The sequence below is a fragment of the Guillardia theta genome, assembly GCF_000315625.1.
Source record: "Guillardia theta CCMP2712 unplaced genomic scaffold GUITHscaffold_78, whole genome shotgun sequence".
Classification (NCBI taxonomy): Eukaryota; class Cryptophyceae; order Pyrenomonadales; family Geminigeraceae; genus Guillardia; species Guillardia theta.
In genome coordinates, this window is record NW_005434596.1 from 375,389 (window position 1) to 402,807 (window position 27,419).

At 51.9% G+C, this 27,419-nt stretch overlaps 6 protein-coding genes across 6 annotated transcripts; 2 read left to right on the plus strand and 4 right to left on the minus strand.

Moving 5' to 3' along the window:
• Positions 1 to 78: 78 nt before the first annotated feature.
• GUITHDRAFT_158448 (hypothetical protein) lies at positions 79 to 2,691 on the minus strand (the record flags this gene model as incomplete). Its single annotated transcript, XM_005826092.1, has 8 exons — positions 79 to 180; positions 349 to 393; positions 566 to 667; positions 1,027 to 1,133; positions 1,394 to 1,466; positions 1,516 to 1,605; positions 1,651 to 1,711; positions 1,886 to 2,691. 8 exons carry the CDS (start codon positions 2,689 to 2,691, stop codon positions 79 to 81), a joined length of 1,386 nt encoding a protein of 461 aa, XP_005826149.1.
• Positions 2,692 to 5,568: 2,877 nt separating this feature from the next.
• GUITHDRAFT_143767 (hypothetical protein) lies at positions 5,569 to 6,013 on the plus strand (the record flags this gene model as incomplete). The annotated part of the gene is made up of 2 exons (XM_005826093.1): positions 5,569 to 5,903; positions 5,977 to 6,013. The coding sequence occupies 2 exons, from the start codon at positions 5,569 to 5,571 to the stop codon at positions 6,011 to 6,013; spliced, it is 372 nt and encodes a 123-aa protein (XP_005826150.1).
• A 721-nt stretch (positions 6,014 to 6,734) lies between these two features.
• GUITHDRAFT_114827 (hypothetical protein) lies at positions 6,735 to 9,977 on the minus strand (the record flags this gene model as incomplete). The annotated part of the gene is made up of 8 exons (XM_005826094.1): positions 6,735 to 8,302; positions 8,399 to 8,501; positions 8,545 to 8,595; positions 8,648 to 8,722; positions 9,031 to 9,106; positions 9,176 to 9,398; positions 9,451 to 9,540; positions 9,590 to 9,977. The coding sequence occupies 8 exons, from the start codon at positions 9,975 to 9,977 to the stop codon at positions 6,735 to 6,737; spliced, it is 2,574 nt and encodes an 857-aa protein (XP_005826151.1).
• A 1,681-nt stretch (positions 9,978 to 11,658) lies between these two features.
• Positions 11,659 to 15,142, plus strand: GUITHDRAFT_143769 (hypothetical protein; the record flags this gene model as incomplete). The annotated part of the gene is made up of 7 exons (XM_005826095.1): positions 11,659 to 12,315; positions 12,357 to 12,511; positions 12,618 to 13,613; positions 13,693 to 14,086; positions 14,315 to 14,371; positions 14,423 to 14,776; positions 14,825 to 15,142. The coding sequence occupies 7 exons, from the start codon at positions 11,659 to 11,661 to the stop codon at positions 15,140 to 15,142; spliced, it is 2,931 nt and encodes a 976-aa protein (XP_005826152.1).
• A 474-nt stretch (positions 15,143 to 15,616) lies between these two features.
• Positions 15,617 to 18,633, minus strand: GUITHDRAFT_143770 (hypothetical protein; the record flags this gene model as incomplete). The annotated part of the gene is made up of 16 exons (XM_005826096.1): positions 15,617 to 15,697; positions 15,885 to 15,961; positions 16,020 to 16,091; positions 16,136 to 16,209; positions 16,341 to 16,411; positions 16,456 to 16,503; positions 16,662 to 16,834; positions 16,877 to 16,946; positions 16,987 to 17,050; positions 17,306 to 17,388; positions 17,818 to 17,968; positions 18,026 to 18,072; positions 18,136 to 18,256; positions 18,303 to 18,360; positions 18,407 to 18,495; positions 18,548 to 18,633. 16 exons carry the CDS (start codon positions 18,631 to 18,633, stop codon positions 15,617 to 15,619), a joined length of 1,365 nt encoding a protein of 454 aa, XP_005826153.1.
• An 808-nt stretch (positions 18,634 to 19,441) lies between these two features.
• Positions 19,442 to 27,135, minus strand: GUITHDRAFT_165051 (hypothetical protein; the record flags this gene model as incomplete). Its single annotated transcript, XM_005826097.1, has 8 exons — positions 19,442 to 19,586; positions 19,813 to 19,902; positions 19,953 to 19,991; positions 20,132 to 20,237; positions 20,280 to 20,356; positions 20,404 to 20,563; positions 20,681 to 26,796; positions 26,839 to 27,135. 8 exons carry the CDS (start codon positions 27,133 to 27,135, stop codon positions 19,518 to 19,520), a joined length of 6,954 nt encoding a protein of 2,317 aa, XP_005826154.1. The 3' UTR covers positions 19,442 to 19,517.
• Positions 27,136 to 27,419: the final 284 nt, after the last annotated feature.

The window sequence follows — 27,419 nt, forward strand, 5'->3', positions numbered from 1 at the left end:
GGAGGAGGAGGAGGAGGGAGAGGGAGAGAGGAAGGAGCAAGAGGTCTATGTACGTATCGCAGTAGCTCGCTCCTCTCTTCATGATGTGCTCCTTCCCTGGCAGACGCCGCTCGGGCAGCAGACCTCGCTGTCGTCTCCTTTCTTCGAGCATGTCGAATCGTCACAGGAGCACCATCCTCCCTGCGCTCAGTGAGAACAGAAGGAGGGGAGGAGGCAGAGGAGGGGTGAAGGAGAGGGAGTGAAGGGAGAGAGAAAAGAGGAGAGGAGAGGAGAGGAGGAGGAGGTGAATATCAAGAGGAGGGCGAAGAGAAGAAAAAGTGAGAGAGAGGAGGAAGGAGTGTGCAGTACCTTGGTCTCAACGAATCGAGTGATCATGTCCAAGGAAGCGACAGGCTGGTCAACAAACTCAGAGAGAGGAAGAAGATGTGGGGAGTGGGGAGAGAGAGATGGGGAAGGAGAGGGAGAAGAGACGGTGAGCAGGGACGAAAGATCTAGAGGGAAACGAGGTGTGAAGGGAGGGACTGATCAGAGGAGGAGGAAGAGGGGGAAGGGTAAGTAGAAGCACCTGATCGTGGGGCAGGATGTGCCCTCCTCCTCTGACCACCACCTGCGTCAAGTTCCCCCAGTGCCTCACGTAACCAGCGACGTCTGAACTCGAGGAAGACAACTTACAACACAGCATCAGCAGCTCGTCTCCTACCTCCTCCCTCCCTCTCTCCATTCTTCTCCTCCCTCCCTCCCTCCATCCATCCCTTCTTCTCCTCCCTCCCTCCCTCCCTCCCTCCCTCTTTCCCTCCCTCCCTCCATTCTTCTCCTCCCTCCCTCCCCCTTTCCCTCCCTCTCTCCCTTCTTCTCCTCCACTCCCTCCACTCCCTCCCTCCCTTCTCCTCCTCCCTCCCCCCTCTCTTTCCCGGTCCTCACTTTCGATTGCAATGCCATCCCTCTCCCCTCCCCCTCCTCCTCCTCTCTCCCCTTCTCTTTACCCTCTTTCCTCTTGTCCCCCCATCGCCCCTCCTCTCCTCTCACCTTGTACGGTCTTCTGGAGGCGGCATGAAAGCCGGCGCTGCCGTCGAACTTGAGCTTGCTCATGAAAGCTTCTGTTAAAGGTGCCCCCACTATGATGTCGAGGTTTCCTGCCAACACTTTCAGTTCCCATCCCTGCTCCATCCACTCCCTCCCTTCCTCCTGCTCCATCCACTCCCTCCCTTCCTCCTGCTCCATCCACTCCCTCCCTCCCTCCTGCTCCCTCCCTCCCTTCCTCCTGCTCCCTTCCTCTCTCCCTCCCTTCAGCCTTCAGTCTTCCTCTTTCCTCCTTGCCAGTCCTGCATATGCTGGTCCATTGCTTCCCCTCGGTCTCAGCCGCCCTCCTCCCTCCTCCTCTCCCCTTCCTCACCGGAGTAGATCAGGACCTTTGTCTTCGCGATCAGAGCTGTCAGCTCAGGGACCATGGAGCGCATGAAGTCGCTCTGTTCCAGTATGTCAACATGTCATGTTGTCTTGCAGACAACAAAAAACCTTGAGGCTCTTCTCACAATCAGATGCGTTGGTACCAAAGGGAACACTTCCAACATGAATTTGCTCCCTGACGTCCTTGGTGTCAAGATACTGCAGTGTTCGTCAGCAGACTCGCGCCCATTGACCAGCCCTCACCTCAGCATACAGGGAGAATTCCTGTGGCTGGTCAGTGTTGAGGAAGTTGTCGTAATCGTAACTGAAACAAAAGTTCTGTCAAAAACCTTCAATATCGTATTTACACTCAGTTTTGTCCTAGTTCGCACATCTACTTACCAACTTCTCCCTCCGCCCCCCACTCCTCAACTCTCCCCCTCCGGCTCCCTTCATCTACCACCACAACTCTGCCCCCACCATCCTTCCTCCGTCGTACCTCCCCGTGTAGTTGAAGAACAAACTGCCGTAAGGGAACAGGTCACCGTTAATCATCTCATCCCAAGTTTCGAACGCCAGCTCCATGTACTTGCTCTTGATCGCAGTGACGATCTTGGAGCACATCTCATCAAACTTCACCGATGCTGCTGTGTCTATCAGCCCCGTCTCGAGCAGCAGCTGCGGGTACACGGGGACCATGTTGATCGGATCAATCCATCCGTCCCCGATGGCGATGCCGGCAAGGGGGACGCGTTCAGGGCTGTCAGGTACCAGCATGTCGTTGTGCTGCAGGATGGCGAAGCCGAAGGCAGGGATGTAGTGGCCAGCATAGCTCTCCCCTGTAATGTAGAGGGGGACCTTGAGCGAGGAAGGGAACACAAGGTAGAACTGCAACAGACAGGACAAAAGGTTCTTGGCTACCTCCTCCTCTGTGGTAGGGTACCCTGACTGTGAGGAGGTGTAGGAGAATCCAGCTCCCACGGGGTTGTCGATGAAGAGGAGGGAGTAGCGCTTGTTCCATGTGGTCTCACGAGGATCCAATTTCACCTTCCCGTTCTGCTTCGAGAGAGAGAAGGGACCGATCTCATGGAACAGCCCGAACATGCTTGACCCTCCTGGTCCTCCCTGCAGCCACACGAGGAGAGGAGCAGCCGCATTGCCGTTCATGGCAGGGAAGTACCAGAAGAACATGTTGCTTCCCTTGAGGGCATCCACAGTAAAGAACCCTGTGTAGGAGGTCAAGTTGCCCAGGTGAACGGCTGAGACCTCTTGAAGGCGCTTCGCCCGCTCCCCATGCTCGATCATGGTCGTCAGCGATCGCCCATGTTTCGGATGAAGCACGATGGAAGCCGCATGACCCGCGAGCATGACGAGGACGGTCAGCTTAGCGACTTCCCTGCCTCGACCCAGCATGTTCCTTTGCCGTTGAGACTTCTTTGTGCCGCATCACCGACCCGCCTCAGAACTTGGGGCCAGTGCAGTCCGACGGACTCGGGACGGCGCCGCTCGCGGCGCCGGGCGGTACTAGGCTACGGTACGCCCGGCCGTTCCGCGCGCCCGGCCGGCCGCGGTCCCCCCCTGGCACCCGGTCACCGGGGCCCCGCCGGGTAGTAAAATAACTTACTACTGTGCCCCGCCGGTTCGCGGCCTTCAAGTTGCCAACTCCACTGTCACCTCAGACGCCGTGACGGGTCCGATACGGTCACCAGCCGCTCCGCACCGTCGGATACTAGCCCGTCGGCAGCAGTACTGGCCCCTCAAGTTGAGTTAAAAATCAGTACGAGGACAATGAGGAGAGTCGAGCCTGACTCGTGCAGTCGCTGTCTTTTCTCTTCTCGCCGTTTGGCCTGTGCGACCGTGGCAGTGTCCGACAGGGTCAAGCCTCCTCGACTCAGGCTCCTGATTGTCCTCAGTCGTACTGATTTTTAACTTAACTTTGAGTACAGAGAACAGTACGGTCATGGCAGTCATAAGTTCAACCGAACACTGAACCAGTTGACCGTCATCAAAGCTTTACTCAAAGCTACGGTGGTACTGAAGTGACTGGTAGCCGCAGGTGCCCCTGGAAACATTCGTCACTCGTTCCGACGGAAATACCAGTCGAGCCGTGCCCGCCGCCCTGTTACCAGTCAATGATGACATTGAAGCTGTATGAAAACGGAGGATTTCAGGTTATAGCTTTTTACTACAAGGTATCTCCGGGAATCATCATGAATTTCCGCATCATCCAGCTTTTATGCTGTGAAAAGAGCTGGTTTCGATTTGCAACCAGCAAACCTGGATAAGAGCCTAGTCGAGCCTGGTCGATAAGAGCCTGGTCGAGCAGAGCAACCTTGAAACCAGCACGTTGACCATGGCAGCAACGCCTCTAGCAACATTCGCTTGTATGTGGGGAGACAACGGGACTTGTTGTCCTCCCAGCAGTAAGCTCGACCCCATCTACGACTTCTCCTTCATGCACTCAGACCACTACAGCGATACCGCTTTCGTCGAGGACTGGACGCGAAGTGACGCAACAACAGTAGCGAGTAAGTGGTTGCCGCACGAGCACAAAAAGACTCCGGCAAAGAAACCAAGGGCGACACATATCTCGCAGAATCATCAGCATGGAAGACCATCGTCTAGTCGCGGCAGCCATGCTCAGAACATTCGGAAGGAGAAGCATGAAGGACATTGGACGGGCTCGAGTCGAAGTGTGCAGCCAAAATGCAGATTGAACGAAGTTAGAGCGAGGAACATGCACTCCCTTTCGAGAAACGAAGAGAGTTCGACAAAGACAGAAAATGATGAAGGGGCTAGCAGGCATATTTACTAGCAGCACCAGAACAGTCAAAGTTACAAAGTCTTTACTGTTGGCGATCACAGGGATGTAAAGCAAAGGATAATGCAGCGATGTAAATAGAGCCTGAATGTAAGCAAGGAGAGTGCAATTATGTAAATAAAGTGTCAATGCAAAGCAAGACAGGATTTCTAAGGGTAGGTAGAGAGATCACGAGGGAGCGAGGGGAGGATTAGACTCTTTCAAGACTCAGCTGTTTTCAAAGTAGCGAATTGATCAGCCGTATTATCACATGGCGATCCAACTGTTGGAAACTTCCCTTCGCTGAGCACCCTCTATTGCTCCTAAGATGTTACATGGTAAACACTGTGAACATTTTCACGGCATATCATATGCATCTTCACACAACCTGTGCTGCGAACACAAAAGTGAGCAAAAGACGTACAGGTTTAAGGAAAATAAGGATATCACCCTTTTCAACGAATGCAAATCGTAGGTTTGGAAGCTGTTGGTTCAGTTCTGTTTGTTAATTCCTTCTCAAAAGAATGATAATTGAAGTCACGACGATGGAAGCCCGGAATATGTGGCGGTCTATGATGGTAGCATTCGATTTGTCAGCAGCAGATTTCACTTGCTGCACTGTGTCTTTGAATGGAACTTGTAGATGGATTGGACTGTCTCTTGACTCGAGGAAACTTGAAACCCAACAAGTGTCACAGTGTGTGACGATGCTAACTGTAAGGCTTCTCAGAAATTTCTCCCACACCCTCCGGAAATTTCTCCACCCAGTCCGGGCCCGCGCCAGTGCTGCCGTACGGCAGTTCCGCTACTACGGTACTACCACGAGCCCTGAGGCGGGTGTTGTCAAGTTTGAGTAAAACTTTCTTTGAAACACGCGGGAACCATACAGGACTTCACGACGATGCTGGGATGAAGCAGGTAAGGGGGGGAGGACGAGGAGATGAACAGAGGGGAGGAAGGGAGGAAGGGAGGGAACATAGGAAGATGGAGAAGAGAAGGGAAGAGACGAGACGAGACGAGACGAGACGAGAAGAGACGAGACGAGACGAGATTGTGTTCAGGTAGTGGGAAAGGTAGCGGGGAAGGTAGGGGGAGAAGTGGGTCGGGGTTAAGGTGGAGGGTTTGGGGGGGGCGGGGGGGGGGGGAATGCAGGTAGCGCAGAATAGGGAGAGAGAGGTATGGAGAGGATGGAGGTGTGCGGAAGAGGGTAGAAGGGTACCCAAAATAGAGGTTCAGTGTTGACAAGTGACTGAGAGTGATTCCAAGGGACATCCCCACACTGTCAACGACGGCCACGAGTATTCAAGCAGAGAGCGAAACGGTGAGACATCACATCTTGTGAGAAATGACATTGACGTTGGTGCTTCTCATTCAAAGACATCATGGGCGCTAGCAGGTTTCGAGAAGAAGGAAGGATTCTCTTTCGGGAGGGAGAATGGGAGAAGGCAGCAGAGTCTTTCACCAAGGCCATAGAAGCCTCATGCAAACTCCCCGTCCTCCTCACAAACCGCGCCCTCTGCAACCAGAAGCTTGAGAGGTGGGAGCTGGTGGAAAAGGATGCGCGCGAGGCGATCGAGCATCCTGAAGGAAGCACGTCGGTGAAGGCTCACTACCTGCTGGGCAAGGCGCTGCTGGAGCAGAAGAAGTTTGGACAGGCCATGGAGTCGCTCCTGAAGGCAATGTCGCTGTCCTCCTCCCCAGACTTCAAGTCCTACAGGTTGAGCATCGATGCCGCTCTCTACTTCGCCAAGAAGAAGATCGCAGAGGAGAAGCGCTCGCTGGCGGTGCAGGAGGACGAGAAGGTCACGGCGAGCTGGTTGGGGCTAGTAGAAAGATGCTACAACTCGAGGACGGAGGAGGATGAAACCGCCAAGGGATCGGCCCAGGAGCTGAGCAAGGAGCGGAAGGATGCGATACACGCTCTCATGCGATCACTTCGATCACGACAGGAGGGGAGGAAGGTGCCGGGGAGCATACTTCGATCACGACAGGAGGGGAGGAAGGTGCCGGGGAGCATAGTATGCAGCCTTAGCAAGAAGATCATGTTGGACAGCGCTACCTCCAGGAGAACGAGTACAGAGAGCCTGGCGGCAGCCGCACGCTCTGCATGGAACAGCTCATCCCCAACGTGGCAGCCGCACGCTCTGCATGGAACAGCTCATCCCCAACGTTGCGCTCAAGGCCTTCATAGACGAGTTCCTCGCGGAGAACCCGCTACTCTATGACATGGGAGGTTAACGAGCCCTGAGTTTCTCCATCCTGCTCCCTCTTTTCCCTATTCCCTCCTTCTGACTTTCACGTGCTCTTCACGAGTCATCCTCCCTCCCCCTCCCTCCCTCCTTCCTGCCCTTCTATCTCTCGCTTGCTCTCTCGTGCTCGCTCTCGCTATCTCTCGACAAACAAGACAAGTCGCAGAAGAATACTTACATGTTCAATAGTCAGCTAGAAAGATGAAAGAAGATATAGAGATACAAAGAAGATGGTTCGGTGCTTGGCTGCCTATCATACACGTTTGCATGCGACTGGCCCTTGAAAAGATCCTGTACCGTCACTGCAAGCTCTCCCACTCGGTCTCGAGGACTGTCTGACGGAGTTCTGCTATCTGTGAGGCAAGGCTACTGCCGATGGAAGAAAGAGAGTCCTCCAGTCCCCTCACAGTCTTCCCCATCCCCTCAAGCGCTTCCGAGATAGAGTCCAGGTTCGCCTGCTCCGACTCATCCCGGTACGGGCGGAGGAAATCTTCGCACCCAAGTCGCCATCGAGGGATCCTGACCTTGATCGGCTTCTGCTCGTTTCGCTGCTCGGGAGGTTGCTCGGCCTTCAGCTCCCGTCTGTCAGCAACCTCGCCCTCGAGATGAGGGTCTACGGCAGCGCAAACTCCTGTTTCTCCTCCATCAGCCGATGGCAGCAGCCCGAGGTCCTCGCGCTCTGAAGCCTCGAGAGCTGGCGGGAGTGAGCTGGGCCTTCCTCGATCGTCTTCCTCTATCTCCACCTCAGTCACGTCCACGTGCGAGGCCTTGTGGGGTACGCCCCTCTCGCTAGCAGCACTGTCTGCATCTTCCCAAGACATGCTATCATTCGACGAATCGTAATCTTCCTCAATGATCTCAAACTCGGAGCTCTCAGATTCCGACAATTCTCCACCAGACTGTCCAGCAGACTTGTCCTGCGGTTCTGAGCTCTTCTCGGATGGAGCCAAAGGCTGAGCATAATTGGTAGGGCGAGTACTCTTCTTCTTTTTCCTGCAGATACATCTATCCATGCGGCAAGAGCAGGCTATGCAGCGCAGCGCTCTGAGCTTGGAGCACCATTTTCCGTTCCTTCCAACCTTTGAGTTGTGATAGATGGCATCCGTTTTCCTTGCTTTCATCGGAATGGTCGACAACTCTGGAGCGATGAACTTTGATTCGGACTTATCCATGCTTGAGAAAGGCTTGATGTGCACTTCGTTCTTTCTTGCAACAGGCTGTGCATGGAAGACCTTGGAAATAGGCTTTGCAGTAGTTGCTTCAGCCTTTGGCATTGTTGGCTGCTGGATCTGCAGCAGCTTGGCACAAAATTCATCTTTTTTCTTATCACGAGGAATGGAAACGCCACTGGGCTCGGACTGTTTCGAGGGACTCGACTCTGCCAACTTACAAGGGCTTTTGGTTTCCTCGGGCTTGCGAAACGAACGATCAAAGGTGCCGTTCCTCCGGAAGAAGGAGAAGCAAGCATCGCAGATGGTGATGCCGATGTATCTCGTCCAATCTCTTCCTCCTGCTACAGTTTTGTCCGTTATCGTATGCCATCGTTTCGCTGGCTGTTGGAGAGGGCAGAGGTCTACCTCGCACAACTTAAGATTTCTGGCGGCGTGATCGTTGTCTTTGTCGTCACTCCTGGCTCCCTTGTTCACATTGTCAAAGTGAGCACTGCAAGTGACATCTTCTGGGCTGAGAGGCTGAGGAAACATCCTCCCCTTCTCGGCAGCTTTTGGAGCCGAAGAATCATTTGATGCTGTCCCTTCCTTGCCAACGGATTCTCCTTTCGAAGCTCCCTCGGAGGCTTCCGGGGCAGCCCGAGCAGGCTCTAGACGCTGCTTCTTGTTGGGCGTTGACTGTCCTGAGTCTGCGGAGTCTGAAACGTAAAGAGTCAAAGCAGACTCATCCTCATTGTAACAATGTCCGCAGGAGTCATGAAATGGGCACGAACAGAGTGGACCTCGGTGCTTACCTTTGCTTCTCTTGCGGTTGTCTGAGGATTTCCTCTTCATGTCTGGGCCTACAACTCTCCCGTCCTCGATCCAATACTCATTCTGGCTCCATTCCTCTTCAGCCTGGGTACTGTCAAATGGAACGACTACAACGCCTGGAATTTACCACATCGCAGGAGAGATTTGGAATCATGGAGCAGAAGAAGTGATTGCTCATCTGAACAAACTGTCAACCATTCCATCCTCCATCCTACCAACAATTGCCCCACATTAATGGAATGATCATCGTGAATCCTCCGCCACTTCCCGCAGTGGTCGCAATTGATCCAAGTCTTGAGGAACGGCTGTCAAGAATCGAAACAATGCGGATTGCCGTACCTCCTCCCCAATCTCTATGGAATGCCCAGCGCTCGAGGCAACTTCACCCGTCACTATCTTGCTTGTTGGCTGCTCTTGTCGATGTCGAATTTCGTGCAAATCCTTCAAACATCTGGTACACAAAACTCAGGGGAGGAATCGAGTGGAGGGGTTGTCAGTAATTACGTGGACTTTGGCAAACAGACTTGGGTTTTAAAGAACCTGCTATAGAACCAAGGACGATACTAAAGAAGACAAGTCAATGACTAGCATTCATCAGTAGATAATATCTCACCGAGATCAGCAAGTTCTCTCGTTCCTTGCGAGACAAAGCTGCATAGTCTCTGACGAGATCTGCTTCTGCAGCCGCTCTGATGTGAAACAAGAAGATTCAGTTTTCCATTCGCTCGCATCAGTGATGTTCACAAGGGATTGGTCACCTGGCTTCTGCTTTTGCCTTCATTCTTGCTGTCAAACCATGACCACTGGTAGGAGCCGAATAATGCTTGGAAGGATATGAGGTCGGAGAGTCGCCGGCGTCTTGATACAGAAAACTGTCGTGGCGCAGATCGCCCAAGAGCTCTTCATTCGAAAGGGGTTGGCAGTCATAGAGCTCAACATCGTCGTAATCGTAAGTCCCTTTGTGTCGTCCACGCTCGGATGCTTCAACAAAACATGAGAACCATCATGTTGCACCCAGTCAACAAGAGCTTACCAGGATTCTTACTTTGCTGCATATCTATTGGGTCCCCTGCCGCATTTCCTTCACAAGAGTCAAGCGATGTGCCATGGCAGGATGTCAAGCCTGAGGGCGCAACAATCAAGCGAGGCAGGCTAAAACTTGTGCACTTTACCATTCTGGGCATCCACAGACGGAGGGGCCGACGGGCTAGCAGGCACATCGCTCTGCAGGCACTGGCTTGACGCAGTGCTCTCATCCGAGATACATGACGAGGAGCTCCTCTCTGCAGCGTTCATCGAGCCACCATCCTCCACACCTTCCGCCATGCTGTCCGTGTCCTCGCCTGTGTATCTGATCTTGTTGTCATCATCGCGAATCGCTGAGAAGCCTTCCTGCAGATGAACCATGAAAGACTGTCCCACATGACCGCTACACTTCTCTCTGTTTGAGCCTATGTAGTACTCTTGCCCGTCTAGGATTGTACATTTCGACACATGGTTGGCTGCCATGTTCTCTTCTACCACTGCCCAGCCCTGGAGAGCAAGCATTAATAACATCATTCGAACCAAAGAGAACGATAAGACGAAACCAGTCCTCTACACTTTAAACTTCCTCTAATGCTTCACACTGAAAGAAATTGTCCAGCAAAGTGGTGTGTTTCCAACTGGTTTGCGAGCACACATTACGAGCCATATAAAGAGAATCTTGTGAAGGAAGCAGCGCAAAATCATTGTCAATCGATGTCGTCAACTTTGCTTGAGTTTGAATTCATCGTGTCTCCTCACATATCCATGTAAACCCCACAAACTTTCTCCTAACGACCACTCGCAATCGATCCATCGCTTATTCCCAGGCATTCCCAAGGCTTCTTCACCGCCCCTCCTCCTCCAATCAACACGTGTATCTATAGCCCTCCTGTCCCGCATCCTCCTCCCTCCTCCTCCTCCCGCCCCCACTTCCGCCCTCCTCAACTACTCCCTCCACCAACATCGCTGGCCCCTGCATTGACCCTCTAACGTGTACCCCGCCCATGGACCCCACCCCGTCTCTCTTGAACAAAAGCAAGACCCCACCCTTCAAATTGCAGTAAAAGGTACCCCTGCCTCCCTTTGTTGAGATTCACGCCAATCACAATCCCTTTGGCTACCCCCCTTTATGGACTCCCTGAACTCAGAAACTATACCCTATCTACCCCTACCCCCTCACTCACTCCATCCCCAACAAAAAGAGACACTGTACCCCTGGGTTCCCTCAGCTCTACCCCACCCCTCTACAGCCCTGGACCATCGACCCACAAACCCTCACTTTCGCAGCACAACTACCCCACCCCTCAAGTCCCACTCACTGAAAATGAAACTACCCCTGTTTGTAACATTCGTACAGTACCCCACCACCTGTACTCAAAATTATGGACCGGTGATCGGAATCAATGGAGTGTAAATACCGGTGCCTTTGAATTCAGATTCACGAGAGAGAATAGGGTAGGGTGTATAACCCCACCCTTCATTTCTGGGCAAGAAAAGGTCAACTGATGGACCGGCTCATACCGCACGTGAATGTTGACTAAAATAACGATTACAGAGCCTCAGAGTACCGCCGCCGCCGGGCGCCCCGGTCCAGCGGCCGGGCGGCCCGGTACGGCCGGTGGCGGCGGAAGCCACGGGCCGGGCCCGGGGCGGGCCGCGCCGCACGACTCACTATTTCCCCAGCCGCCCGCCTGTGACTATCAATCGGTCGGATCAGACGCCAAAGTTAAGACCGCCCGGGTGGGGCGCCGGGTAGGCCCGCCCGCTGCCCGGGCAGTAGACGGTCAAGACCATCTCTTTACTCAAAATTAAGTTAACTTGGATCAGTACTAGACCAAGTTCACGGTAGTCAGTCAAAAGCCCCTCTAAACGGTAGTACCGGTCCGATCCCCCCGACATGACCCACTAGTCTGAAAGCCCAAGGCCACCCACCCCCACATCTGGCCGCCAGCCATAGTCCTCCATTCAGCCTGTAACTCACCACCCCACCCCCTGAGGCGAAAGTCCCTCTTCTAGTTGTTTCTGTCGGTGGCCCGGGGCCTGTGACGAGAGTCCAGTAGTCTCCTGCTATCTGACCTGATGGAGGCACCTCGGCTCCCCTACCCTCACCCCTCCTATCTGCTACCCTACCCCCTCACATCGTTCGCCACCCCATCGAGTTCCTTACCCCTTCCGTCAGTCGTCGTACCCCCCTCCCTGAAGTGCTCCCTCTGCCATGGCAGAGAGCGAGGGCTCGCTCAATCAAGGAATGGGCGAGGAGGGGAGGCTCAGAGAGGAGGAGGAGCTTCATGCTGTCCAGGCTTCATCGCATCCTCCTGCCAACGAGCTCGATCCGCCCCTTGACGATCATCTCTCAAGAGAAGACCTAGGCCTGGAAACGTGCCAGCCTGCGATACCCGTCCAACCAGAAGACGAGGCGTCAGAAGCAGCAGCACAACCACAGCTCAATCATGGGCCCAAATTCTTTCTTGATGAAGATTTTAAAAAAGAGCTAGAGGAAGCGCACAGCAAATCAACGCTGCCGCCCCTTCACTTCTCTTCAAGGAAAGCTGAGCAGGATTCTAATGGCCTTGTGCAAAAGCTAAGTTCTCGGAGCGAGAATGGAGAGAGAATCATGGCCAAGACCACGTTCTCAAAGGTCAATGATTCTATGGACAGCCAACATAGCGTTTCCCGTCTACCTCCTGCGCCTTCGTCGATTCCGACATACTATTCGACTCCTGATCGATTTGGGTCCAATGGGATGAAATATGAGGATTCCTTCCATTACCCTTTGTCGGAGAGTTTAGGGATGCGAAGCGAGAAGAAGAGGCTGCATTCGAAACGAGCGAGTAACGTGAACCAAGCCGTTCGAAGAGAGTGGGGTGCTCAGGTAATGATTGATCCTGATATACCTCTCTGATTCCACACCAGATCATAGCGGACTTGAAGATTGCAATAGATGAAGAATACTTAGGATTGAAGAGGATTCTCAGGGAGTGGAAATACTTGAAGGAAGTCAACCAAATACACACTCATTTGTTCTTCGTCATACGAAGGAACGTGTCGTACAACGCTGCAAGGCAGAGGTTGCTTGAATGGCATTGGCTGATTCGGTATTTCTCGTCCACTAGACGATGGATTAGCAGGCAACTTATCATTTTTCACTACTGTTTGCTCTGACAGTTTCGACAGAATCTCGTATCGTATCACAACAAACCTGTTGAAATCCACATTTGCTGGGTGGTCGTATCAGTCATGGCAAGATCAAAAACTCAGACGGAAAGAGGCGCGAGCAAGATTCTTGGCTCTCAGGACTTGCTTTTTATGGTTTGGCTATGCTGTTTCAGGGCATCGGCGAGTAAGAATCAAGTATTCATCGATAAGAGACAGCAAAACACAGCTCTTGCTAACCGCAGCGTTTGATGCCTTCAGATCGCAGTTGTGCAAAGATAAGAGTCTTCGCACTCTCTCCTTATACCTCGGGAAAAATCTATTGAGTGAAAGTGTACAGCTGTTTCATTCGTGGCGTGATTTTACAGCGCGTCAGTTCTTCTTGGAGTGTACTGCAAGGAAGTGTGAAATGCGATGGCAAAACTTTATGTTGAAATCATTCATGGACACCTGGAAGGCACACGCAAGGCAAAACATTGATGCTCTGATTTCCTTCCGAAGGGCTTCGAAACGTTCAGTCGAAAAGCTTCTGCGCGTGGTCTGTAACACATGGAGCATGATAGTTTACAAGATGAGATGTTATCGACATGCTCATTTCTTCGTGCAATCCAGGTTGAGAAGAAGCACATTAATTGGGACCTTTCAAGCTTATCGATATAGAATCGTGCGGCATAAAGAACTGCACTCTTCTCTAGCAAACCTCCTCAGCAGAAATATGCATCGTTCAATGAAATTCTCCCTGACTGCGTGGGATTGGGCGATGGTTCAAACGTCCAACAAGAGGAAGACAAACCAGCTAGTGCAGAGCAAGAACGATAGTCTGTGTTGTGATTGCTTGAATCGATGGTGCTGGCTCAAAGATATTCGCAAAACTGCTTCAAAGAAAGTGCAATTGGCTCGAGCGAAGATCTCCGTTCAACGAAAGAAAAGAACATTCAGTTTATGGTATACTTCACACATCCAATGGAGTGGCAACCTCCAACGAGCAGAAGCATATGTGAAGTCAAGGAATCTAAGGTTAGTCATCCTTTTTCATTTCTAGTTCTGAGGCTTCGACCATCCCTGTTCCTTTCTAGTTCTTATGCTTTGCTTGCAGGTTGTGTCAACTGGTTCTGACGTCTCTATTCTCCTTTTCAAAGTCGTTCTCGTGTACTTCACAACGGCTAGCGAGTACTCGATGTAGGCTACGGTGGAACAAGAGGCTAAGATATTCAATGATAGAATGGAGGCTGATAGCGGCGCATCGCAAAGGACTCTCTCTCAATGATCTGCATGTTCAATTTCCTGCTAAAGAGCTTCACTTCAACCTTGAATGGCGTGAAGAAAACATCTTCAGTCACCTTCATCGAATCTTCGAGCTCAAGAAGACTCGTCAGCGGCTTGTTCGCAGCCAATTGCTGAATGTGTTGGACCTCTGGCTGTATGGGCACCTCAAACTTACATCGCAAACCCTTGGATCTCAGATTATAACCAAACGCAATCTTATCCGGGTACAAAGATTCTGCATCAAACATTGGCGAGCTATCATTAGACGAAGAGTGCACGTGTCGTTGCTTCTGCAAAAATCAATGACGAAAGGTCACAGACAGAAACTTCAAATTGCAATCATAAGCTGGAAACATTTTGCCTCACATTGGAATAGGATTTGTAATCGCATCGACTCTCTCCTTGGTCGAAAAAGACATACCCAGCTTCACGATTGTTTCATGTCTTTACAGAAGAATCTCCGTCGTTGTAAGAAGCTGGAGGAGAATGGAGAGATCTCTGCAAGAATGGTATTTGTGCTTTTATGTCTCAAAGCAGTATTTGATTTGATTTGTTTGCAGGTGAACCAATCAAGAAAGTTGCAGTATCTCTTGGGATGGAAGTTCATCATCACTAAAAAGAAGCGCTTTTTGGAGTTACACGTCATGAGCAAACGCAAGACTGCATATGAATTCATCGCTCTTTGGAGAACTTCGTGCGCTCGACAAAGTTGCACCAAAACTTCCGTTGCAAAAAGGAGGAAGAAGATTCTGTCTTTAGCGTTCTCAACGTGGCAGGTTACCAGCAGGAAAAGCAGAAGTTGTGTGGGGTTGTACTTCAAGAAGATTTCTACTTTGCTGCTCCGAACCGTCTTGGAATGGCACGCGGCGATTTTGATTCAGCGAGGGGTTCGCCTCCACGTGGGGGTTGCTAAGGTTTGTCGCTTCCTCCCATGCCTTGCGCGGGCCTGACTGAGTGAGCAGAAAGAAAACAAGAGGGAGCTGCGCATGCTCGCGCTCTCCCTGGCCTCTCTACGTCAGCAGGCGTTCAGGTCGCGTCAGGCTGTCGGTCACCTCAAGGTCGCTGCTCGTCGTTTCGCCATGGCGCGAATGATGAGGACATTCCGAGAGCTGCGGGCTGCGGCGCTGCAAAGAGCGACCAGGAGGAGGCACTTGATGCGAGTGATCGGCATGCACGCGCAGCAGGAGCTCAAGTTTCGCTTCAAGACCTGGAGGCACTGGATCGTGTACAAGCAGATGACCCTGTGTGCTATCGACAAGATCGTTGAAGAGATCCGGTAGACTTGTTGTAGATGAAACACAAACAACGTCCAGGGGCAACGGATTTCGTTCAAGATGATGCAAGAACAGGTCGAAAAAGTGCAGTAAAAGAGCAAAGTTGATTGTTTGTTAATTTTGTTATCACCATTTCAGTGAACCCCGTTCAAACCACCAAGAGCGACTTCTTCCATCTGACAGAACCACGTTAAAACCAAGCAGACTGGTCAGATTTACAACAAAGAAAAAGGTCAAATAGCACCTTGGATGTCCCCAGAACTCTTCTTGGCCCTCAACAATTGTGACTTCTACCTCATACCGACCAGGATGGGCAATTTGCAACATGACTTCAAGCTCCGTAACACTGGTACTAGCATGTTACTTGACGATTCTCAACTTCTCTCCTCTCCACTCCTCTCCACTCCTCTCCTCTCCTCTCCTCTCCTCTCCTCTCCTCTCCTCTCCTCTCCTCTCCTCTCCTCTCCTCTCCCCTCCTGCTTACTCAGGCATTTTTGCGTGAGCTACGACATAGTCAGCTTGTCCAGCTGGGATGACATGGACCAGTAGAGTCGTGGGCATCTGAGAGCACCGTCAGGACGCAAGGAAGTGAGGAACGAGAAGAGCAAAGAGATAGAAAGCAGTGAGAGGGAGGGAGGGAGGGAGGGAGTAAGGGAGGGAAATGGAGAGTGGGAAATGGAGGGAGGGAAATGGAGGGAGGGAAATGGAGGGAAGGAGGGAGGGAGGGAGGATAAGGGAATGAACGAACTTTGATCGAGATGTTGTCTGGGACGATCCTCAACGCACGAGACTCTCCCGCTGATATGGTTCCGAGATCGCTCGGCGCTGAGTTGACACGTCAAGCTCGTGAGGCAGCCAGGGAATATTTGAAATTTCCCATTACCAGCTTCCAGCTCATCTCCAGCAAAGGAGAAACTGACAACCTTGTCATGGTTTTGTCGGCAAAGCATCACACCTGTCAGCAACGTCAAGTCTCCCTCCTCTTCCTCCTCTTCTCACCATCGCTCAGTCTTATCTCCTCGAAGTGAGTGCGATTGACGTAATGAACAATCAGAGACTCTACCGAGCAAAAGCTGCATCCAGTCGTCACAGCCTGCTGCTGCTGCTGCTTCTGCTGCTTCTGCTGCTTCTGCTGCTGCTGCTGCTGCTGCTGCTGCTGCTGCTGCTGCTGCTGCTGCTGCTGCTCTATCTGCAACTACCTTACCCTCGGTTGGGGTCTGACGCCGCCACCACATCAGGATGGTTGAAGATATGCTCAGTGTGAAGTCGAGGGATCTCCAAGTTGTGTCAGTTCCAGCGCAAATTCAGCTCATCCTCACCTCGAATGGCATCAGCCAGATTGCAAAGATGACGTCTTCCGGAGCCGTCTGCCATCCAAATCAGCCATAGGGAATTCTCCTGTTCCTTTTCCTGTTCCCGTTCCCCCTCCTGTTCCTCCTCCTCCTCCTCCTCCTCCTCCTCCTTCTCCATTTGTTCTTCCCCCTCCTCCACCACCACCTCGTGAAATCCTCCTGTATCTCCTCACCTTTCGCAGAGGTATCCCGGACGCTTCCAGCTGAGCAACCAGCCGGACCACGTCATGGCTCAACACGTACCCTGCATCTCCCCACCTGAGCCTCCCCCCCGGCAAACTCATGTGGATCGCACCAGCTCCTATGGCATACTCGGGCCACTCGCGGATCCCGTAGAGGTCCTTGGCTGTCGACCAATTTCAACTGCTCCTGCGCCTCCTCCTCGTACCTGACAGCAGTGGCTCATGCGGCGACGGCCAGTTCATCCTGCCCATGTACAGGCGGGAGGAGGGGAAAGTCTGAGAAGCGTTAGCAGATAGTTGAGGTCGTCGAGAGAACCGAGTCGAGGAAGAGCTGGACGTTGAAGTACGCGTCATCGCCTATGCGAACCATGTGCTCGAAGCTGAGAGAGAGGTGAGGAATGGAGCAAGACAGGATCAGCAGACCAACTTGAAGTTCCTGCTGAGAAACTTGCAGGCTTCCAACATCTTGCATGTGGTGCTAGAGGTCACTGCTGCTCCCCAGTAATACTGCTCTTTCGATTGCGAGCTGAAGGTGACAAGGATGAGGACGAGGGTGAAAACAGAAGCGAAAGGAAAGAGACGAAGAGGAAAAAGGGGAAGAAGAAAGAGAAGGCAAGTCGGAAAAAGCATCAAACCTGTAAGATTCATCGTAATCCGGGCATGAAGTAACTATCATGTCCCAGTGTTCTTGCATTTCCTTCATGAGCTCTGAGTTGAGCTAAGCGACGGCACAGAGAGATAGAGAAGGAGAAAGGAGATTAGATGCGACAAGAGGGGAGGAGAGGAGAGGAGAGGAGAGGAGAGGAGAGGAGAGGAGAGGAGAGGAGAGGAGAGGAGAGGAGAGGAGAGGGGAGGAGAGGAGAGGAGAGGAGAGGAGAGGAGAGGAGATACCTTCTTTCTGTTGTTGGTGTAATTGTATTGCATCTCTCTCGTATTCTCCAATGACAAAGAAAAGAAGAGCTTGTTGGCTGACATCGCATCATCATCATTATAATCGTCGTCGTCGTCATCACCATCGTCATCACCATCACCATCACCATCACCATCAACATCAACATCAACAGCAGAAGCAGCAGGAGCAGGAGCAGGAGCAGCAACACCATTATTTCCACCACCACAACCACCTCTCACGTTCTGATAGCCTTACCCGTCCATCGCTGTTCTCGACCATTGTGCTCTTATCGGCTCCCGTCTCTCCCGTCCTTCTCATTGTCACGTGCCCACTTCTCATCTGGCTCTTTACCGCCGAGCCATGTTGGCGCAATGACGACAACGCGGGTGGAGGTGAAGGGAAACTTCTGCAGGAGGAGGCTGAAGCCGGAGGTCAAACATGCGCCATCTCTCTCCTCCTGGACCTCTGCTGGTGCTGGACAAACTCGGTCGGCAGGACGATCTCGGGCTCCTGAACTTCAAAGTGGATGCGCTGGAAGGAGCATGAGCAGGAGGCAGCGCTGGATCGCCGTACCTGCTCCACTTCTCCTCCTCCTCCCACGTCCTTGAGCAAGACGTGCAGCGTGTGGGGGCCGGTGGCGGACATCTTGAGGGGACGTCGGAGCTGCGGCCACTGCGACGAGAGGAGGAAGAAGCTGCGGGGAGTTGAGAGAGGAACAAGTTGAGAGAGGAAGCGTTCACTCGTCATAGATGACTTCGTCTCCGTTGACCACTGACACTTTCAGCTCATACCGCCTGTCTGTCAGCCCCAATGTCAGGGAGAGCAGGACACGAGTGATACACACCTTGATCGGGTTGATCAACTTCGAGGAGGAGCAGGAAGAAGACGAAAGGACGGTACGTCACATTGTTCAATGGGGAATGGACGAGAAGCCTGAGAGCGTCGACAAGGCATAAGGACGACATTTGACTTGGTCGCAACTCACTTGGAGGAGGCGACAGAGTTGTGCAGGAGGAGCAGCAGCAACAGCAGGAGAAAATTGAGAAGCCAATGTGAAGGAAACTGAATCATAGCTTCCTGTACAGGCCAAGTTTGCCTCCGACGTTCACCATCTGCTCGAGGGGAACTATCAGCTGCTCCTTGCTCCTGTGCTCCTGCTCCTGCTCCTGCTCCTGCTCCTGCTCCTGCTCCTGCTCCTGCTCCTGCTCCTGCTCCTGCTCCTGCTCCTGCTCCTGCTCCTGCTCCTGATCCTGCTCCTGCTCCTGCGCCTGCTCCTGCGCCTGCACCCGCTCCTGCTCCTGCTCCTCCTCCCCCCTCCCCGTCTATTTAGTTGCGTCCCTGTTGTTCCAAAAAGAAGTTTAATCTGCACGGGGCGAAGAGTGACGAGGAGAGAAGGTAAGGGAGGAGCGAAGCGCGAGAGAAGGGGAGAGGAAGGGAGAGGAGAGGAAGAGAGGAGAGGAAGAGTGGGATGGAAAGGATTCTGAGTACGGAACCGAGAGAACTGGTGAGCAGAGATGACACGAGGAAAGATGAGGGGAGGAGCAGAAGACTGTTGAGGAGGACAGACGATAGCACCAGAAGAGGTGACCCGATTTTATGCGGGAGCATAACGAAGGAGGGAGGGAGGGAAAGGGAGGGAGGGAGGGAGAAGGCCAAGTGAGAGGTTCAATAAAACCGGAAGGAAAGAGGGCAAAGAAGAGAATTCGAAGGGAAAGTCAGCAGGAGAGAGAAGCAGGAACAAGCAGAAAGCAGAAGGGAGACAGAGGATGACATGCAGTGCGAGTAGTGGCGGAGAAAGGAGTGCATGATGGGCAATGATGGAGGGGAAAGAGTGAAAGGAAATCATCTATCTATTGATATCTTCTCGCATCCATCAGTTGTTCTCATGAATTTGTATTCATGTCTTCAAGCATAGTACAGGCTAATTCACAACAGAGCAGCTCTCCTGAGCTGACTCATGCAAGGTTGCTGTCCAACCCCCCCCACCGCCCTAGCACATCCTCTAGTTTCTTCCTCTCCACAGGCTGCCGTCTTGGTCAGACGCTTGGAGACAGACAGGCAGGGAGAGCGGAATGGAGAGAGAGGGAAGGGAGAGCAGCGAGGGAGCGAGGGCAGGGAGACAAGAAAGGAGCGAGGGAGGGCTGGTAGGCAGCAACCAAGACAGATAGCAAGAGAAAGAGTCTAGGCAGTAAGAGGAAGGAGGAAGAGACATAGCACAGGGAGCAAGAGAGAGGCAGGGAGGGAAGTTACTTTGGTGATGTAGTCGTCCATGCCCGACGCCAAGCATTTCTCCCTGTCGCCCTTCATCGCGTTGGCTGTCACCGCTATGATCGGCGTTTTCTGCAGCATCACGTCAAACTCAGTCAGTCTCACATTCTCAGCTCGTTCACCTGATTCGGTCCAGTTCGTTGTCTGATGTTCTCTGTCGCCTGACAAACCCTTGATCAGAGACGCTCCTCCTCCAACTCCCCTGCTAAACTGTCTTCCACCCCCTCCTTTTGCACTCCCCTCCTCCATCTGGTTTCTTCCATCTCACTCCCTTGTTCCTCCTTCAATCTGCACAAGTCACCTGCCATCCATCCATGATGGGCATGTTGCAGTCCATGAGGATGACGTCATAGAGTCTGCTGCTCGTGATGTTTACTGCCTCCAGCCCGTTCTCGACCGCCTCCATCCTGCTCAACATCAGCGACGGCGCTGAGGAGCGTTGGTCCCACCTGTGTCCCAGCTTGATCAGCATGGCCTCCAGCAGCCTCCTGTTGGCCCAGTGATCTTCAACGATGAGGATCCGCATCTGCAGCAGCGTCACTTTGACAACTTGTAAGACAAGCTGTGAGCTGCCTGTCCAGGTGCTCTTCCACCCTCGACAACTTGAGGCTCGTCCGGCTGTTGAGAGTCCTCGCGAGCCTGCTGAGCAGAGCTGGGGGCTTGCAGGAGCAGGGCAAGAGACTCTTTCTTGAGGGGTTTCATTACCAACCGGTCGAAGGCAAGACCGTCAAGCCTGGAGTTCTGTAAGCAGACATGCAGGAACGAGCAGGAGAGGTCAAGAGAGAGAGAAGGTAGCTAGGGAAGGGAGAGAGCAGGGAGCTAGGAAAGGCGTTTAAGCTTGTCAACTCACCACGGTAGCATATCCTCATCTGCCATTCCAAAGATACGAACACTTGTTCGGTGAGCTTCGATGAGTTGCTGCTTCAACTTGCCGAGCTGAACTTGAGTTTCGACCGCATCATGAATAGAAAACAAGATGCAACGAAACTTTGCAAGCTTGGAATGCGACATGAAGTCATCAAATGTGTCTACAATCTCGAAGTCCATTCCTGTCTGTTTCAAAATCCCTTTGAGAATTACTTTCTGGGTTTTCACTGTCTCATAAATGAGAACGCTTGAAGGTAATTCGGCTTTTGCGACATGATTTGTTGTTGTTAAATTGTTCTTGGGCATCTCTCTGTGTATCCGCTTGCTCACCATCCACTTATTCACCACCGCGAGCAGCTGGTCTTTCCTGACAGGCTTGGAGATCAAGTCCGTCATCCCTGCCGCCCAGAACTTAGCTGTGTCGTCAGAGGCGGCAGCTCCCGTGATCCCGATGATCGTCAGCGGCCTCGTCGCTCCTCCCGCTGCTTCATTCGCACGGATCTGCGCAGTGGCCTCCCACCCCGTCAGCTTGGGCATGAAGCCATCCATGAGGACCACGTCGTACTCAATCGTACTGATAGCATGCACAGCGTCAGCTCCGTCCTGTGCCTCTTCCACATCGTAACCCGCCTTCTTCAGCATAGACTTGAGGAGCATCCTTTGCCCATGATCGTCGTCGACAACCAAGACTCGTCCAGTTAGAGCATGTTGTACCGGTAGGACCGCGTGGTTGATGTGAGGAGTCACCTGGGCTGGTGCTGTTTCGCCTTTCCAGTGATTTGTGACGATTCCCGTGCGAACGTGAGACTTTTGCTCGAGTAGAATCAAATTAACGTCATGCCTCGTCAGCGGCCTTGCCAAGCAGACATTAAAGCCAGCCTCCAAGCAAGCGCAGCTCTCCTTCGAGTAGATGTCGTCGACGACTCCAACTACGATCAGTCTGTTCCTGTCGGGAAAGTCTTTCTCAATCTTTCTGACCTGCTCAACAATCGTGAAGCTTGTTTCCCCATCGCCTGTCTTTGCATCCCCTAAATCCAGATCGAGGAAGAGAATGTCGAAATTCCATCCATTGCCACACTGCTTGATGACGTGGGAGAGTTCCGTGGTGCTTGCGCATGCCATACACTCATGCGACTCTCGCATCAGCATGGCCTTCAGCACCATTCGCTGCGTAACATCATTGATGGCGATCAAGATCTTAGTGCCTTCTTGATCCCTCGAGACAAAGTTCATTTCAGGAGCTGCGGTCAATTTGTTTGACATGCTGTTGTCTTCCAACAGGCAGCTCTGAAACAGTTCTCCTGAGACCTCAAACAAGGCGTCACCAAGAATTGCCAGACGAGACGGACGGCTGAGCACGACACATCTTGGAATATTTCGAAACTCAGCCGATCGGCTCAGCTGAGTGATAGGACAGAGTACCAAACAACTGACTCCTGTGTACTTTGCTGATATTTCTTTCAAAGAGTTGTACATCGATTGCAAATTCTCACCCATCCCAGAGTCCTGTTGTTTCATGATGCTCATGTTCTGCTCATTGGAAATGGAAGGACAAACTATCATGATGATCTTGGCATTATCCGAGGAAAATGACACGTTCGACATCCGGTCGACAGCCTTCACATTGTAGTCGAGCCCTTGAATGCACTTCATCATGGAGTATCGCAGAGTCTCGTTGCCGGCAACTAGAACCACCTCTGTTTCAACCGATTGCGAGTTCCTCTTGGTACCTTGAACGTGATAGTCGTCAGCCCGTTGGAAGGTGGCGGTGAACCAGAAGAGCGAGCCTTGTCCCATCGAGCTGCTGACCCCCATCGAGCCATTCATGAGCTCGGCAAACTGCTTTGAGATGGCTAGGCCGAGGCCCGTTCCTCCGTAGCTGCGGGTGGTTGAGGAATCCACCTGGGAGAAGCGGTTGAAGAGCTTCTTTTGCCCTTCCTCGGAGATTCCGATCCCCGAGTCGTACACCTTGAACCGGAATGTCACGTGAGAGCAAGACAGGTCGTCTGCCTCCACCAGCAGGTAGACTTGCCCCTGGTGTGTGAACTTGATTGCGTTGGACAGAAGGTTCAGCAGAATCTGTCGCAGCCGGTCAGGATCTCCTTTGACCCCAGTGTGCAGCATAGGATCCAAATACAAACAGATCTCCAGCCCTTTCACGAGGGCCTTGGATGCGATGGAATCTATGGCGTCCTCCAGCACTTGTCGGAGATCGAACTCCACAGACGTGAGCTCGAGCTTGCCGGCTTCGATCTTGGTCAAGTCCAGGATGTCGTTGATCAGGATCAGCAGCGATTCGGAAGAGTTCATCGTCTGTTCCGCAAATCTTCGTTGCTCGATGGAGAGGTTTGTGTCCAACAGCATCTGGCTCATCCCCATGATTACATTCAGCGGTGTTCGCATCTCATGGGACATGGTCGCCAGGAACTGCGACTTAGCATCGTTGGCTGCTTGTGCCTGGAAGAGCAAAGTCTCCTGCTCCATCAACTTTCGCATGTCCGTGATGTCTTGTCCCACCCCAATGACCCCGATGATGGCGCCACTCATGTCTCGTCGAGTCGTTGCGTTCAAGAGAAGCTCGACCCGACGATTGTCCTTGGTAAAGATTGGGAATTCGAAGTTGGCAGCTTCTCGTCCCTTGAGTGCATTTTGTAGGACATTGCGGACTGAATTGCGAAATTCAGCTGTGATGTAGACTTCAACTAGATCCCGTCCGAACACTTCCTTTCTTGAGTAGCCTGTGATTTCGACCGCCTTGTTGTTCCACTCGTTGACCTTTCCGTCTGCATCGATGCCGAAAATAGGAGCGTTCGCAGTATCGATAAACGTCTGAAGCTCTTGAGCGACTCTGGTTTTCTCTTCTTCAACGCGCTTGCGTTCGGTTATGTTCTGACCTACTCCAATCACTCCCACGGGTCGACCATTGCTATCTCGGCGAGTGGTAGCGTTCAGTAACACCTCAACTCGCTGATTGTCCTTGGTGAACAAAGGAAACTCGAAGTTCGCAGTCTCGTTGCCAACAAGCGCAGCATCTAGAACTTCTTTGACCCTCTCCTTATATTCTTCAGTGATGTACACCTCCACCAAGCTCTGCCCCATCACCTCCTCGCTCGAGAAGCCCGTGATCTCTGCTGCCTTGTTGTTCCACTCGTTCACCCGCCCAAGCACATCGATGCCGAGGATCGGAGCATTGGCGGTGTCGATGAACGTCTGAAGCTCCCGGGCTACCCGCACCTTCTCCTCTTCAGCAATTTTTCTCTCAGTGATGTCTTGACCTACTCCAATCACTCCCACCACCTTCCCGCTGACGTCCCTACGGGTGGTAGCGTTCAGTAACACCTCAACTCGCTGATTGTCCTTGGTGTACAAAGGAAATTCGAAGTTCGCAGTACACAAACCAGAAAGGGCATTATCTAGAACTCGTCTGACTGAGGATCGGAACTCTTCCGTGATGTACACCTCCACCAAGCTCTGCCCCATCACCTCCTCGCTCGAGAAGCCCGTGATCTCTGCTGCCTTGTTGTTCCACTCGTTCACCCGCCCCAGCACATCGATGCCGAGGATCGGAGCATTGGCGGTGTCGATGAACGTCTGGAGCTCCTGTGCTACCCGCGCCTTCTCCTCTTCTGCGTACTTTCTCTCGCTGATGTCTTGTCCAACACCAATCACTCCCACCACCTTCCCGCTGACGTCCCTACGGGTGGTAGCGTTCAGTAACACCTCAACTCGCTGCTTCTCCTTGGTGTACATGGGAAACTCGAAGTTCGCAGTCTCATTCCCCCTCAAGGCATTATCAAGCACCTCCTTGACAGAAATTTGATATTCCTCGGTGATAAATTCTTGCACTAAGTCTCTTCCAATCACCTCCTCGCTCGAGAAGCCCGTGATCTCTGCTGCCTTGTTGTTCCACTCGTTCACCCGCCCAAGCGCATCGATGCCGAGGATCGGAGCATTGGCGGTGTCGATGAACGTCTGGAGCTCCTGTGCAACCCGAGCTTTCTCAATTTCAATTCTCTTCCTCTCAGTGATGTCTTGACCTACTCCAATCACTCCCACCACCTTCCCGCTGACGTCCCTACGGGTGGTAGCGTTCAGTAACACCTCAACTCGCTGCTTCTCCTTGGTGTACATGGGAAACTCGAAGTTCGCAGTCTCATTCCCCCTCAAGGCATTATCAAGCACCTCCTTGACAGAAATTTGATATTCCTCGGTGATAAATTCTTGCACTAAGTCTCTTCCAATCACCTCCTCGCTCGAGAAGCCCGTGATCTCTGCTGCCTTGTTGTTCCACTCGTTCACCCGCCCAAGTACATCGATGCCGAGGATCGGAGCATTGGCGGTGTCGATGAACGTCTGGAGCTCCTGTGCAACCCGAGCTTTCTCGATTTCAATCACCTTTCGCTCAGTGATGTCTTGTCCAACACCAAGCACACCAATAACATGCAAGTTCAAATCTCTGCGCGACGTGGCGTTCAGCAAGAACTCAATTCTCCTATTTTCCTTGGTGTACAAAGGAAATTCAAAATTTGCAGCCTCCTTTCCTTTAAGCGCATTGGACAAAACGTGCTGTACTGATTCCTGATTCTCTGGTCTCACAAATTCCTTGACGAAGTCCTTACCAAGGGTTTCTTCTTTCGTGTATCCAGTGATTTGAGCTGCCATGTCATTCCATTCGTTGATGAATCCATCGGTATCGATTCCGAAAATCGGAGCATTCGCAGATTGGATGAATCTTTGTAACTCATCGGCTACCCGAGCTTTCTCCACCTCAATCTTTTTTCGCTCGGATATGTCCTGTCCAACCCCTATCAGTCCGACCACTCTCCCAGATGGAATCATTCGAGGGGAGGTGCTTAAGAGCACATCAACGCACCTCTTCCGTTTGGTACACAAACAAAATTCAATGTTCTCTATGCTTGATCCTTGCAGAGTTGTCCGCAACGTATTTTGCACGATTGCCTTGAATTCGTCAGGAATCAGCGTTTCCATGAAATTTTGACCAAGCAATTCTTGCTTTGAGTAACCCGTCAATTCAGAAATTTTCTTATTCCATTCATTGATGAAACCTTCCTCGTCTACACCAAAGATAGGGGTGTTCGTGTTCTCAATGAAATGATACAGTTGTTCCACCATTCTTGATCGTTCCAACTCATCGTGTTTGCGTTCAGTTATGTCTTGTCCAATTCCAAAAAAGCCTACAACACTCCCTTCGGTATTGAAGCGCTTTGTCACGTTCAACAAAATGCAAACAAAGTGCCCTTGTCGCGTGCGCATTTCAATTTCAAAGTTTGTCATCGAATTGCCATTCAAAATGGACTTGAAAATAGATTTTGAGGTTTTGACATGATCCTCAGACAAAAATTCAAAGAAACTTTTCCCAACCACATCTTTCTCCGAGAAGTTGGTGATCTGGGCAGCCCCATCATTCCATTCTGTAATGTTTCCCTCGAGATCTAAGGAAAATATAGGCGCATTTGCCGTGCGAAGTGAATTGACCCATTGGTTGGCAATATCATCGTGAATTCCATGGCTGCCGCTGACAGAAATTCTCTTGCCTGCACAAATCACCCTGGCTGCATGCTCCGGACCCTCTAGCTGTGGATCAAGGCTGAAACTGAATTGACTGGAATTTCCTTTGACACTCTTCAGACAGACTTCAACAGATTGAACTTTCTTTCGATTCATGGAATGCTCGAGAGCCAATAAAAATCTATGATTAGCTTCGGAATCCAAAAATGTCTGGGCAAAATTCTGGTTCAACGCATCTTCTCGCAACACACCGGTTGTCTCCACCATGATTCTATTCCAGCCTAGAATCATTCCATTCGAATCAAGTTCCATGATAGGATTCGTGGTGCTATCTGCCATTTCTTCAGCTGTCTTCAATCTGTTCAACAGTCTGTCCTCGAATTCCTTAATCTCAGTTATGTCCTGGCAGATGCAAAAGGTGCCACAGCAACTTCCGGAGTTCCATCTGGGAGAAGCTGAGACGACGATATGCACGCATCCTTTGGAAGCAGATCTCTCGTTCGATGGAACAGACAACTGAATGCTGCTCATCTGATGCCCTCCGCAAGCCAGACCAATCCATGATGTCACCTGCTACACGTTTGAACAATATCACACAGGGAGATCCCATACCTGAGAGTTTGCACTTTGACGGCCTAGAAGATCCGCAAAGAGCATTCCCATAGCTTGGAGCTTTGTAAGACCAAACAGCGACTGTGACTGTCTGTTCCATACATCTATTCTGCCCTCGGCGTCCAAGCCGAATATGGCTGTTCCCACACTGTCTATGAATTCCCTGATCTCGCAGGAGCCCATCAGGCTCTCAACCAACTTTGTTTCCAGCAAACAAGAGCGTTGAAGTCTCAGTTCCGCACATTCAGTCTGAGCATCATCCCGTTCCCTCCTTGTTTTCTCTAGCTCTTCATCCATTCTTCCCCTTTCTGAGGGATGATGTTGTCTGGTCTTGTCACCCGCTCCTTTCATACAACCAACTCGTTCCTACTATGTCATCTCACTTCTGCTACTTTCGAGATGTTACCTTCTCCTCTCTGTCTGCCCTCCTTCGCATTTTCCTCACTCTCATCCTGCGACCACTGCCATTTGTTTTGATCTTGTTCAGGAGGGTAGGGGTTGTTCAAGTGGGTGGGTGTTGGTGGAAGTCCGAAGGGTAGGGGTACATGATAAGATGGCCACAGGGGGGTCATAGCATACAC